Source organism: Chenopodium quinoa, unplaced genomic scaffold, assembly GCF_001683475.1.
Source record: "Chenopodium quinoa cultivar QQ74 unplaced genomic scaffold, ASM168347v1, whole genome shotgun sequence".
Taxonomy (NCBI): Eukaryota; Viridiplantae; Streptophyta; class Magnoliopsida; order Caryophyllales; family Amaranthaceae; genus Chenopodium; species Chenopodium quinoa.
The window spans coordinates 1,290,935-1,306,011 of NW_018744239.1; the positions used below are offsets into that span (position 1 = coordinate 1,290,935).

Consider the following 15,077-nt stretch of genomic DNA (forward strand, 5'->3'; position numbering starts at 1 on the left):
AAAACTTGGGTACAAATGAGAAAACATCAAACCACATGGGTACAAATGAGAAAAACCCAAAAATAAAATAGAGAGAAAAATAGAGGGGAGAGAAAATAGAGGAAAGAGAAAATAAAAGAGAGAGAAATTAGAAATTAGGAAAGTAGAGGAGAAAAGAGAAGAGAGAGAATATTTTAATTAGTAGTTCACATAGATTTATATGCAACATGATGCATCTTATAATTTGCCTGGGTTTAGGTAAAGTATTTTGGCCCAAGTTTTGACATGGCATGACTTAATGGGCTGATTTTTTAAGCATTGATCGACACAATTTATGATTACCACTACCGACCCTCGGCACTCAGCTGGCTCGTTATAAAAAAAAAAAAAAAAAAAAAAAAAAAAAAAACATTTGAATCTAGAAGAGTAGACAATCTTTTGAGTCAAAACATAACTCTTGCCAAAACCTTGAGTTGTGATTGGTCGAAGCACGTCATTTTTCTCATATTTCCACAACATTTGAATTTTCTTTTATTACATACATTCTTTCTTCGTAGTATCGTTACACTTCACTGAAATCAAATCAAATCACATTCAATTTTTCGCATTTAATCAAATCAATGTGCGTTTACAATTAAAACACCCAAACCCCTTTACTGTTTTTCCATTGTTTTCAACGCTGGATTCCTCTCAATCAACCATTTGAATGGTCAATTTTTCCCCTCAAATTTCACAAATTGTTGCTTCAATTCATCGCTCAAATTGCTCAAATTCGCCTAAAATCGCAAGTCTAAGGTATTGATTTTGTTAAGTTTCGCAATATTTCAAAATTTGTAGCTGAATTTACTTGTTTAGTGAATTTTTTACTGGGTTATAATTTTTTTTTTTGGAAAGTGTGAAGCAAAAATTGGGGTTTTAATGGATGGGAAGAAGAAGAGTGAGGGTGGAATCAGATGGCGATGGGTGACAATGGTAGCTTTAATGGCGATTATTCTTGCAATGAGTACAAAATCTAGTTGGAAATCCAATCGTTGCAAACAGGTTTATATTCTTTCTTTCTTTTTATTAATTTTTGCAATGATATGTTGAATTCTGCTTTAAATGCATGTTATTATTGATGGGTTTTGCTTAAATTGAATTGGGGTTTGTTTGTTAGAGATTGAAGAATGATGATAATGATATTTGTGGGTATTAGAGATGTGGAATGACTGAATGATCAATTTTATACGATTGATCAGTGGTGTTTTGTTGGAATTGTTAGTAATCGTTTATACCTGAAATAAGATCATTGTGGTGCTCGGTAGGTTGCTCAGGATATTTAAGAAATCTTGACAAAGAGTGGTTTCTCTTTTTATAATGCAAGAAAATTCCAAACAATGTTGTGAGGCCTGTGACTATTGGAGTTGATTTAAATGAATTTGGACGAGTCGTGTTATTGAGTGGTAATGGATTTTTATGAAGAAAAACACACATTGGGGAGGGATTTCTTTTACCATGGTAATATACAAAAATATCATTGCCATTCCATGATGTATAGCTTCTTACTAAACGGGCCGTTGGGTTTCTTAAAATGTTGTTGATTGTAGTTATTACCTCTGCCAAAAAGAGGGATGGGGGGAGGAGGGGTTTGAGAAACAATGTTCTGTAAGTGTTTTTAGGATATTAGGATTGAATGAATTGGATTATAGTGCTAATACTTTTCAGTACTTGAAGGAAAGAAACTATTTTTAGTCTTCTGTTGTCATTTCTTTTTATAAATTTGCTCATTCATTAACTGCTGTTTGCTAATAATATGAAACATTTAGGATAAAGCCGCATTTTAATTATGTGTGAGTATTCTCCATGTCTCCTTGATTAGGACTTTAGTAGTGAGCCGTTTCTCACAGCCCATAGGCCTTATAGAGTAGCTGTATTAGTTTTGAGAATTTAGTTGATGTATGTATCTAAGTTATTCCAAATCCAATCCTCGGCAGAAATTATAGGGAAATACTGCTGAATTTTTTTTATATTGAATCCTTGAAATTTGAAAAACTATATACACCTTAAAAATTAAAGGATAGTTCCTTTGTTGATCGTCCAAATCTTGTAGAATTAATCATAGTTTGTCACTGTGCTTTTTCATTTTGGTTTTCAGTTTATGTTAAAGGGATCATTCATAAATATCATTAGAAAAATGGTATTGACATCTGATTGTCTTTAAGCAGGAGTCATGTAAATTTACGGGAATGGTGGAGGATTGTTGTTGTGATTACGAGACAGTAAGTGTTCTAAATGAAGAAGTTTTGCATCCTTTGCTGCAAGAGCTCGTTACTACACCTTTTTTCAGATACTTCAAGGTATAATTCATTTTTTATGGCTAAAATATAGAGCGCTATTGCTCATAGTTAGTCTTGACAAGTTCACATCTTAAGTCCCTGAGGGAGGACAAGGGAACCTCACTTCATTGCAATTCTGCAATTTCTAGTTTTAGTAGTTAATCTTGACCTTTTCCTTAGAGGCTCATATTAAACAAATCTGTTAACTTTAAACCATTTTTGATTTTGATAGGCTAAATTATGGTGCAATTGTCCATTCTGGCCTGATGATGGGATGTGCCAATTACGTGATTGCAGTGTCTGTGAATGTCCTGAAAATGAATTCCCAGAAACTTTTAGAAAGCCATCAAATGTCCTCAGGAAAGAAGATTTGATGTGCCAAGAGGGGAAACCCCAAGCTATAGTTGACCGAACACTAGACAAAAAGGTGTTCAGAGGCTGGGCAGAGGTTGATAATCCGTGGACAAGTGATGATGAGACTGATAACAGTAAGTTCCCTCTCTTTGTTGGTTGGCATGGTTTCATTAAGGTGTAAAAATTCCACATTGCTTATTTTCTTCCCTCTTCCTATGTTAATCTTCTAGAGGGCTAGATAAATTAATGTTGAAGCACTTTTATTCTGAGAGATAATTTTGTTAAGGAGTTGACTGTGCACTGTAATTGTTTTGGATTCTTCTTTTGATCATAATAAGATTAACTAATTGTGTTGTTATCTTTGACTGAAATTTTCATGTTGAAATTCATATGTCATGTGAAAGTTACTGTGATATCCTTTCTTTGATTTTTAAGTAACCAATTGTTTCTTGGTTTCAGGTGAAATGACCTATGTAAACCTACTGCTCAACCCAGAACGTTATACGGGCTATACAGGTCCTTCAGCCAGGAGAATATGGGATGCGATATATTCAGAAAATTGCCCAAGATGTAAGTGATAATTTCATTTATTCATAAGTTTCTAGCATTAAATGTATATGAAATGACTATTCTTAGTTGGAACTTGGGCTTAATTTTCTTTAAAATAGGCTACTTTTAATTTGAAATAGACTGGTGTGCATGAGAAAACTGAGTAGTCTTGTTTTATTTACTTCCATTCAATATTTTAGTCTTACTAGGATACAATGATCCTAGCATGATCAACATTTGATCTTCAGTTTCACTTAAAAAGATCTTTTGGGTCTTATCATTTCGTAAAGTTCCAATTATGATTTTTTTTTTTTTTGTTTTTTTTGTTTTTTTTTTTTTTTTAATTGGTATTTATTTATAAACTCATAATTTGCACAATTCTAGGTATCTTTTGAGTTAGGATAACTATGTACATACTCCCTCCGTTTTTAAATACTTGCTCCACTCTCCTTTTTCGGCCGTTTTTAAATACTTGCTCCATTTCCTTATTTGGAAAGCTTTTACAATATTTAACTAATTTCTCTCACCTAGTAGACCCACCACATATTCTCTCTCCTCCAATCCTCTCCACTACTTTTGCTTTTTACAATTTATTATTCTTCCATCTACCCCACTACCTCCATATATTATTAATTTCTCCAATTTCTCTTAAAACTCCGCGCACGGAGAAATGGAGCAAGTATTTAAAAACGGAGGGAGTACTACTTATCAACTATATTTGTATATTTTTTTTTTTCAAATTTGTCGAGCGCTTGTTGTCAGAATGTCAGACTACTCAATTATCTATTGCTGATTAGGGGCATATTATTAGATAACCAGTAACATACGCTGATGGGGAGAGCTCACTTGAAATATTAAGTTAAAGACCTTGGTGTTTTGTGAAGATTGTGGATTAGGATCCACAACTAGATGTTATCCGCTTGTGAATTTGAATGTTTGATTGTTACTGTAGCAGCTCCTCAATTTCAGTTCTTCCCCCTCTCATGTCTACAACAGAAACAGCAGTGATACATTCAATAGTATCTTGTGGCCCTTATAATGATAAGATAGAATATGGTGGTAGGTAGTAATGAAGTAAGGTGCTCCCAAGGAAGGAGTCAAAATCAAAATTTTCTATTTTTCTTTCTTTTGTATTTTTTGTTAATCTTGTTTTGGTATACCATTATCTATGTTATTTCAACTCCTCATTTTAACCCAAGTCTCATAATTTACATGTGGTATCACTGGCTCTTAAGTCTTAATGAATCCCAGACATCATTTGAGTTTGGTTGTACATATCAACTAAAATTGTAATTTTTTTTCTTCTAGGTTATTAAGTGCTTATTGTCAGGCTACTTATTGTAATTTTTCCAGTTTATGTACATGTCAACCAAAACTGGAAAAGACTCAATTTGAATTCTAGCCTTTCCATGTTGGGATTGTATCTTAGAAAGTAAGATTTTTACCTTGTTTGCTGCTGTAGAAAACTTCTTATTCATTGAACTGATTCAATTAATCTAGTGTGCCCTTTCCTTGTCAAGTATTTCTAGTGTTGGGATTTATACTAATACAAGATTTATACATATTGCATTTTATATCTCTATTTTGTTTCACAATTAAAGAACATGGAAATTTGTGGCATGTTTGAAATTTCTTATAGTGCAAGACACACATCATGCGTAATTTTATCAACATTGTTACATAGGAAGATATGAAAAGGAGATCAGATTTTTATTGACATGGTTGTACAGTTTTGGTAGATGCATTCAGAATTATCTTAGGTAGTATCTGTTGGTTATAGAAGGATCCTTGATGGAATTTAATCCTACTTGGCTTTGCATGTCACTACTATTTATGCTAATTAAGCTGATGCATTTCCCTATTGTCCTGGAAGTCTGCTCTTTGGCGTTTATTGTTCATCTGGAATAGATCATTGATCCTAATTTTTGGCGTTTAGGGTTCATGCGGAATTCCATCTCTGTATCTTAGAGTAGTAGCCATGTATATTTCTTGTGTTAGGACCAATGACCTATTGTGTACAGACACTTTACAATCTGTTGGGTAAGTTTGAATTCTGCCAGACACCATAGTTTTTTTTTTTTCCCCCTTTTGGGTGGGGGGGATTCCCTAACTTTTTGTGTGATTGGGGAAGAGAGTAAATAACAGCAGACACTGGAAAATGCCTTTGATCACAACTTACCGGTTATTATTAATATACATTCTAGATTAATGCTTTATTCAGCCAATTGTGTCTGAAATCTATGAACTGAACTGAACTGAATATTGTATGAGAGAGGGAAATTAGGAGCTGAATTGAACTGAACTGCACTTATTAGAGCTAAACTGAACTAAAAATAATCTGATGAGAACAGGGCCTAATCCTATGTTTGAATAGTTGGATAGAGAGAAATGGAGGTACAAGAAGAGAAAAGAAAAGGATGCATCATCCTTTGTTTGGATATCTAATGCAAGGAGGGAAGGGGAGGGAATTGGAAGGATCCATTTTCCTTCCCCTTTTGATGAACTAAATCCCTCCTTTATTAGAGAGATATGAAGGGAAAATGGAAGTTAATCTTCTCCCTCCCCTCCCCTCCCTTTCCCTTCTCTCTTTTTTCTCTCCTTCCCTTTTCCTACTGTATTGTTATCCAACAGTTTCCTATGTGTATTTTTCTGTGGTGTGTGTGTGTGTATATATATATATGCTCTAATCGATAGTTTAATGAGGGATGAGCATATTCCTTTTGTGTGCAGATGCATCGGGAGAGATGTGCCAAGAGAAGAAGGTTCTTTACAAATTGATTTCTGGTCTGCATGCATCTATTTCAGTTCACATTGCTGCAGATTATCTCCTTGATGAAGCCACCAACACGGTATCATAATTTCTTCCAACCTGAAATTTAATTTTTTTCTATTAAATGATATTATAGGAGGAGAAAAACATCATAATTTATGCCAATCTAAACATCCCCAGCCTTTGTTATTCATTGAACCCACAGTGAATTTTCACTTGACCTAGTTGGATTTTTAATACATGCTCCTTCCTTTCCATATTACCTGTCCACTCGGAAATTTTCTCATCTGTTGTTCTCAGTCACTACAAATTACCAATTTGATGATAGTTTTTGTCACTACAAAGTACTGATGAAATTCTAGTCAGTTTTGAATGTCAATACAATAACTAACAAATAATTGACCTCAGAAAACATTTACTCTGTGTTAAAGCATCGAATGAGTATTACATAAAAGGTATGTCAAATATGGCCATAAGGACCTATATAGCTGTTGGGATTCTTCTTTAATTAATATTGGCTACTATTGCAGTAATGTGTTATCTTGAAATCTTTTGTTTTTTGTTTATTTTTTTCAGTGGGGACAGAATTTTGACATAATGCATGATCGAGTTTTGAGACATCCAGAACGTGTTCGAAATTTATATTTTGCTTTCCTTTTTGTGCTCAGAGCTGTAACAAAGGTATGTTTGATTAGAGAACGTAGTTTTGTAGAGAATAATTGAAGTGCAGATCAGCATTCTAAAGCTTCACCTATCTGAATGGTATAGGCATCAGACTATTTGGAGCAAGCTGAGTATGACACTGGTAATCATGAAGATGACTTAAAAACTCAGTCCTTACTGAAACAATTGCTTTATAATCAGAAGCTTCGTGCTGCATGTCCACTTCCATTTGACGAAGCTAAGCTGTGGCAAGGGCAAAGTGGGCCTGAATTGAAGCAGCAGCTTCAAATGCAGTTTAGAAATATAAGGCATGTCACATTATTAATCTCTTTTTAAATTGTTCTACTTTGACTTTTATGTTTGCCAATGCAGAATATTGACCATAATATTTGGGACCGAGTTTTTTGGTCCGCCATATTCTTGTTTTAACAATTCATAATTAAATTAGCTGATTCGAGATTGTTAATGAAATTCGACTGACACGCAAACATTTAGAAAGGGAGTATGTAGTTATGTACTATCTCATTAACTAAAAATATTAAGTCTGGAGGGAGTAAATAGTTATGTACTGTCTCAGCATTTTCATGTCCGTCTCTTTATGCTAGTTAATGAAACTTGACTGACACGCAAACATTTTGCAGTGCATTGATGGATTGTGTGGGGTGTGAAAAGTGTAGATTATGGGGTAAACTACAAGTTCTTGGTCTTGGCACAGCGCTGAAGATCCTACTTTCAGTCGAGGGTGACAACCATTTAAATCAATCTGTGAGTGACTATCATAGGTTTTTATTTAGTTGACTATGTATAATGGATTCCTTTTCCCTTATTTGAATATTGATTTGGAATGGGAAGGGAAGGAAATCATAAGTACTCAACTTCCTTTCCCTTTATAAACCGAAGTACTTCCAAAGTTTTAAGGATTTGGAGGGATGACACGTTACCTTCCCCTCTCTTTCTAATTTTTCCCTTTCCCCGAGTTTCCCTCCATTGCTGTCTGATCATACTGTGAATTCTTTCAGAAAAGCACTGATTGGTAATTGTTTGTACTTGTGCTTCTTTATTGTGCAGCTGCAATTGCAAAGGAATGAAGTGATTGCACTGGTAAACCTGCTTAACCGGCTTTCGGAATCAGTCAAACTGGTGCATGAAATGGCACCTTCTGCTAACAAGATAGTTGGCCAAGTTTTAGAACTTCCCTCTCATGAAGTCAGCACACTACAGAGAATATGGCAGTCAGTGAACAATCTAAGGTGATTGTCTTACAGGAATTGTCCAATTGGAGGCTTGTTTACGCAATTTATATATACTCAGACGAGGTTTCTTATGCATGCTAAGTTTACTAACACTAGAGAAATGATTTACAGGTCAAAGAAATCTTCATGATGTGATAAAATCTTCAGCGGCAATTTTGTTTTGTCCATCATTAAGCTGAGTAGAGTTTGTAGTTATAAGAATATACATGTTGTAAAGAATTTTCCAAAATTTGTACATTAACATAATAATAATAATAATAATAATAATAATAATAATAATAATAATAATAATAATAATAATAATAATAATAATATTAGTGAACATTAGTTGAATGTTCATTATCTCTTGATTTGACATGTAAAATTAAGTAAAAGTTGTTAGAGTAGCCATTAATACTTCGTACTTGAGAGGGTCTAAACTAAAATCCAAAGCGACATGATTATGAACCACAACCTCCAACTAAAAATGTAATGGACTAAACTATTGTAGTGAGTCTTTAGTATATTTTGTACACTAATTTATTTACTTTGGACTTCATTATTCAAGCGAATCTGCTAACGTGAAACTATTCAGGAGGGGGAAAAAACTTGCCCAATTATGGTTCATGCATTTACAAGAGGTCTATGTAATATAAGGGGACATTGGAATGAATTTGGAATTAGGAATGAAGTTAAGGTGGTATCGAGTAGGAACTTGATACTTAATACCATGTGTTTGCTTCAATTTTGGAATGAGATCTCTCGCTATTCCCTCCTTTTATCGATACCTAAGAGAATGGAATAGGCTAAATTCACCTTCCTCCAAAGGTTTCAATACCCCATACCTTATAGGTTTAAAATTGATACTTTTGACAACCAAACATATGGTACAGGTTAGACCTGGCAATCGTGACTTGATCTGAATGACCCGACCCGTGAACCAAAATTTGACCCGAAATCATTAATCCGAACCCGAACGAACCCGATTCGACCCAAATCCGACTTGAATTGGAGTTAACTCGAATAAGGCCCGATTCCTGAAATGATCCGACCCGAAATTGACCCGGAACCCGAAATTGATCCGAACCGAAGTGGCCCGACCCGATTTAGACACGAATTGATTGACCCGAATCGACCTGATCCGAAGTGATCCGACTTGAATTGACCCATCACGAAGTGACCCGATTCCTGAATTGAATAGGGTGAAATGGTGAATTACTTATTTTAGGGCTTCTTTCTTTCCTAAGTCATAGGTACTCACAATTTTTTATTTTCTTTACGATTTTATTTTATTTTTCCAACTATTTTTCTAAGTGAATATATTTTGGTGACCCGACCCAAACTTGATCCAATCTGAATTGACCCAACCCGAATTGACCCGACCCAAATTACCTCGACCCGAAATTGACCCAACCAGAAATTAACCCGAAATTGGTCCTAAAAATTGACCCAACCTAAATTGACTCGACTCGAACTTGACCAACCCGAACTTAACCCGAAGTGCTGACCCAAATTTGACACAAAACTTAAATTGACCCGACCCGAATATTTACTACCTTGAAATTGACTCGACCCGAATGACCCGTTTGTCAAGTTTAGTATGGGTTTTAGTCATTTTTAACCCATACCTCATACTTATATTTCGCGAATCAAACACCCCCTAAGAGGTGTCTATCATTCTATGTAATAAAATGGTCTCTATGTAACTTTCACACTAAAAAAACAAAACCATGTGGATGGAGCCAACGTGAACAATGAAATTTCACATGGGTTACCATTTAGGATGTTTTTTTTTTTAACGGCATTTACGATGGTTATTAGGAGAGAGAGTAGTGTAAATATATTACAAACAATTATAGAGAGAAAAAGGAGCAGTGACAAGAGTGAGGGATAACTCAAGTGGTTAGACCTTTTCTCCCGATTTCAGGAGATTCTGGGATCGATTCTCACCCCGCCCTTTTGGCTCTCTAACCACCAAAAAATAAATAAATAAATAATAGCCTAGTTTAAGTTATAATGGGTTATTGTAAAATGGTTATTAAATAAAATATTATTCCCACTTTTGTAAGACTTCCCGTCCATTTAATAGTTATTGACATGGCAATGTAAGGTATTGGCACACATTATAATGATCAATGGTCACGATGCATTTATAATGTATAACTATTAGGCAACTATTGAAATACATGAGTTATAAAATGATTACTCCGTAATAAAAGTTGTTGCAAATAAAGTTGAAGAGAAAGAAAATAATAAAACAAATGATAACCACAATGGTTATGGACTTATGGTTAACCATTGGTTATGCTCTAGTATGAAAATTATATGGACACCTTTTTTTATTTACATAGGCACCTTTTGTAAATGCATAGCCAACCATAATTGGGCATGTTTTGCCCCCACCTGTTCAGGGTCTAAGTCAGTGTAGCCGGACTCACCTGCTTATGGTGTGTTGATTTTTATCTAACTTGACTTTTTATTATAAGTCTCGATATTGAGTGTTGTGTCGTCCTTGATAAGCACTAAAAACGGATAAAATAAGTTGAAAAAACACGCCTTTAATTTTCATGCCAACCCATGTACATAAATAGGTTGAAAACTTAAATTAAACCGCTAATTGTCATGTAGATTATTTGCCGATTTTACCGTAACACCGAATAAGGAGTTGTAGGATTGTTATCTGATGCTTACAATTTTCTTGATTTAGCTTGACCCATAAAGCTTTAGGCTTGCTTGACCTTGCTTGTTCCGTGTCAAGCTCCAGTTCAAGTTGAAAAGTTATATTCAATTTATGTTAGTATATGAGCTATATTGTTTGCGACAAGCAACGAATTATGGTAAGACTTTTCAAAATGATTTTATGGGGTATCATTTAATAATATACTTCCTCTGCCCACTATTATCTGCAATAAAGGAGATTTTTGCAGATTCCTAGGCAAAATTTTTAGTGTACTTTAATTAAGTTTTAGTGGGGTTAAATAAGTGGGAAAAAGGAGGGAAAGAAGTGGTCCCCTTTTTTTGGGAGGGAATGGGGGTGGGTTTAATTAAGTGGGAAAAAGGAGGGAGATTAGTGGTCCATTTTTTTCATTTTGTTGAACAGCATAGCCAAAAGGAGAGGGAATGTCCTTTTTTCCTCTTAATATTTGGTGATTTTTTTTGAAATTTTATATTTTCAACTAAACTTTGAATTTTTTTTTGCAATTTCACTACAAATTTTTCCCTCAAAGGGATAATTCCAACCAAAATCAGCCACATATAAAAAGGCATTCAGCATTTATTGTTCATATTCAAGAGATGCCGACCCACCATGGACATTAAATACACATCTAAGTTTGTTCAAAAGAAACCCATTAATTACATCCATAAATAGTCAAAATATTAACTGCCTAATATGAAATTAGTCCTAAACTAAGGACAACATTAGGGTTCCGCTTCATCACCACTTCACAAAAACTTGAGCAGCCAAAAAATTTCATCACCATCCTTTAAATCTGCAAAAAAAAAAAAAAAAAGGAAAGAAAGGACACCAAACACATGGAAGATGTCTTTGATCAAGATTTTTTTGGTATAGAGCAGTTACTAAATGAGGGACCAGTTTAGTACAGCAATGATGATAGTAGCAATGATGATGAAGATAATGGAGATAACAATGAAGGAAAAGAACAAGAAGTACCACATGTGACAAGTAGCTAGGAAGCAGTTAACTATGCAGCAAAAACGACAAATGGTTGATGACATACTGTTAAACATGCAGGGTAGGGAATTAAAAAGAGGCTTTCTGTCACAAATGGCACTCAAATATGGCATTCACGGAAGTACATCACTTAAGGTATGGAAATTTAATTTCTTAAGAAAAGTATAGCACAAGGAATGTCACTGGTGTCATGAGCTACAAACTTGGAAAAACTGGTCCCAAGCCAAGAGATATTTCTAATGAGTGGTTGCAGTCAATGCCATTATATAAAAGGACAACATAATGGAGTTTATGTAGCTGCTCTTAAAGTGTCACATAGATTCCTCCATAACTTAAAGAAAAGGGGCATATTAAGAACACATACAAGCACCAACCATTGAACTTTGACATCAAATCACAAAGTGGCAAGATTGAAGTGGGCATTAGGGCATATTCACCCAATTCCAACAGTTGGGAATCTAACTTTCATGGACATGCAAGAGTAATACACATAGATGGAAAATGGTTCTATATAAACCCTAAAACAAGGAGGTTTTACCTCTTATCAAAGGAAGAAAACCCCAACAGATGTCAACAATCCAAGAGATATATAAAATAAAAGCTATGTTTATGGGAATGATTGATAAGCCGTTGTATGACATCAATGGAAATATGCTGCATGATGGTAAGTATGAAATTTTTTCATTTACATACCAACAAAGGGCTAAGAAGAAAAACAAGAATATAGATGCAGAGGTCCTTGAGACTAAGGCAGTACAAAGTATGACTAAACAAGAAATCAGGAAAATGCTCATGAACAACATCATTCCAATAATTCACAGGCAATGGCATCCTAGTATTTCTAGAGACATATTCATCCAATGGGATAATGCAATGCCACATCAGATTCCAAGGGATGAGGAATTCATTGTAGCATGTACTACTAATGGTTTAAACATTCAAATAGTGTTTCAACCAGCTCAATCTCTAGATTAATGTCCAAGATCTTGGGCTGTTCAAGGTCATGCAATCTTTGCAATACCATTCCTTCCCCACTACAATAGATGAACTAATAGAGAAAGTATATGTACCATATAAGTGGTTTGATCCAATATTGAACAAGTACACATGGATCACTTTACAAGGAGTAATGAAAAAAGATTCTGGAGAAATAAAAGGGCAACAACTTCAATACACCTCATATGGGCAAGAAAAGGTTGGAATACCCAGGTCTGCTATCTGAGCTGTTGGAAGTTAAAAAGGGACTCATTCAACAGGGAATTGACCACCTCAGCACACTTTTTATTCCAACGAATCAGAACAATGCAAACAATGCAGACAACAGTCAGATGGAGGTGGATGCAGACTAGGTACAACTCTTGAACATCATTCAATTAGAACATGACTTCCACACATAACCAAACAAGGGATCACAACATGTTTTTGTCTTAAGTAAGCTTTTTTTTTTGTTAATGCTTATTATGGTTTGGTTATGTGTAATTTGATGGATAAACTTTCTTATTTTTAGGCAGTCATGTAATGAATGGCTAGATAAGCCTCGTGCGATGCACGACATAAAAAAGTTCTTTGAAATAAATATTTATTTTACATATGTCCCTCGTGTGAGATAGATTATAAAAATATAACCATTAATAACAATGTTATTTAGATCTAACTAATTTTGAAGTAGAGTATAAATTTAAGTAAATTATGCAATACGAAGTACTCTTTGACTGGGAGTAGTATTTATATTTTGAAGCCAAATAGTAACTCTTAACTTCATCATAATATAATATATAGAATATAATATAATACATTATTTCAAAAAAAAAAAACAAAAAAAAAACTATTGTAATAATTTAAGGTAAAAAAAATTAAAATTAAAATATGATGTCAGCAATTAATTTAGGCGGGAAAAATTTTAACCACAACTTGACATGTGTACAATTTGAAAAAGTGATGATGTCAGTGGTTGTTGTTTTAGTTTATTTATTGATTAGGTAAAGGGACCCTTAATTGTAACTTTTTGATTTGAAATGAATGATTATGGAATTGCAGCTTCAACATGAATTCCATCAGGTAGGTTACTTTTGTTTCAGTGAGATGTTGTTTGTTGTTACCTCAACAACAAGTTTAAAAGGCACTTGTTGGAGCAAAATTAACTAACACATCCAACTCAAAGTGAGTCCCTTCATCATTTGGAATTTTGACACACACATAACCCTTTATTAGGGACTCATCCACAAAGGCACATGCACTAACTTGCAACAACTATTAGGCAACAAATGGGACTGTATAGGCTACATGGAATAGCTCATCAATCATCAATCTTGCGTTCCTTGGCCAATAACTAAAATGACTAAGAAAAGGCACACAAATAATTCAACACAATCTAGCCTTCTACACAAACAACCATCCAACATAATCCAGCATGAAACACAATCATACATAAACGCACTCCAGCAGGCTACTTAAAGTACCAAAAACCACAATCCACCAGCCTAATTAAAGGCAATCCAACACAAACAACAACATAAACAACTAACCAGCAAAATTAAGCGGCATAATCAACCATAAAACAGTATTAGGAACTCAGATTTGGCATGCTTTTCAACAATGATGGATAACAATAATGACATAGTAACCAAATCAAAATAAATTCAAACCAACCAAAGCAAAATTTAATCACAATAAACAATTAGGGTTTAGCAATAGTTACGCTACAAGATCAGTTAGTGGGAGGGAAGTCATGAGGGTATTTGTTCCTCAAATAGGCAAGGTATGCAGGATCCCAGTCGCTATAGTCCTCCGTAAAGCTATAGTCCTTGGTGAACACAGATTTGACCCGTTTCTTCCCACTTGAGGATCCAGCGGTGGGGGAAGCCTTAAGGGACTCAAGGAATACTACATTTAGCACCTCGATCAAGGGAGTCAGGAACCTCCACCACTGCATTGGCTACCTTAGAGCCACCTTGCTCCACTAGGTCTGACTTCCCAAAAGGGTTCTTCTCAACAACCAAATCTGTAATACCTCGTATTTTTAAAACGTATTTCTAATTAATTAATTAATTAGTATTATCTTAAAAAGGGTATTTTAGTAATTTATTTTACTATTTGAATTTTGGATCCAAAATGATATTTGAATTTTGGCGCTAAAAATATTTGAAAAACTCAATTATTATTTTTGGATAAGATTTATTATCCATTTATTTTATTTTAAAAACCGGAATATTTATATATATTTCGAATATTTTAACTAATAAAAAATTATATTTTATTTATTTAATTAGGAGGTCCAAATTTCCTAAATAATAAGCTATGATTTTCGGTTTTCTAAGACTAGAAAATCTTATTTTCTTAGTGAATTTATTTAGTGAATAATTGGTATTTTCTTAATTAATTATTTTATACAATATTTTATTTACACAATTATTTTTAATTCCTTAAAACTGGCAAATTATTTCCCTAAATATCTAAAGGGAGGTCCGAAAATATGAGCTTAGGAAAGCTCTAAGCTCATATTTTCGGCCACCATGATGGAT

The 15,077-nt window shown here is 34.2% G+C and overlaps 1 protein-coding gene across 2 annotated transcripts; it reads left to right on the top strand.

Moving 5' to 3' along the window:
* Window positions 1-399: 399 nt before the first annotated feature.
* LOC110694095 (endoplasmic reticulum oxidoreductin-1-like) lies at window positions 400-8,121 on the top strand. 2 transcript variants are annotated; one of them, XM_021871254.1, is made up of 11 exons: window positions 400-774; window positions 874-1,020; window positions 2,181-2,315; window positions 2,527-2,782; window positions 3,108-3,218; window positions 5,928-6,046; window positions 6,544-6,648; window positions 6,736-6,938; window positions 7,272-7,395; window positions 7,699-7,880; window positions 7,995-8,121. In XM_021871254.1, the coding sequence occupies exons 2-11, from the start codon at window positions 898-900 to the stop codon at window positions 8,011-8,013; spliced, it is 1,377 nt and encodes a 458-aa protein (XP_021726946.1). In that variant the 5' UTR covers window positions 400-774; window positions 874-897; the 3' UTR covers window positions 8,014-8,121. The 2 variants fall into 2 exon arrangements, with proteins under 2 accessions (XP_021726946.1, XP_021726947.1); XM_021871255.1 differs by having other exon boundaries at window positions 403-774; window positions 2,184-2,315.
* Window positions 8,122-15,077: the final 6,956 nt, after the last annotated feature.

What these genes read in the sequence shown, in the direction of transcription:
- LOC110694095 (XM_021871254.1), top strand. Translation starts at nt 898, where the DNA reads ATGGATGGGAAGAAGAAGAGTGAGGGTGGAATCAGATGGCGATGGGTG. An exon ending in AATCCAATCGTTGCAAACAG is followed by an intron (nt 1,021 to 2,180) that starts GTTTATATTCTT and finishes ATTGTCTTTAAG; the next exon opens with CAGGAGTCATGTAAATTTAC. An exon ending in TGCTCAGAGCTGTAACAAAG is followed by an intron (nt 6,649 to 6,735) that starts GTATGTTTGATT and finishes TGAATGGTATAG; the next exon opens with GCATCAGACTATTTGGAGCA.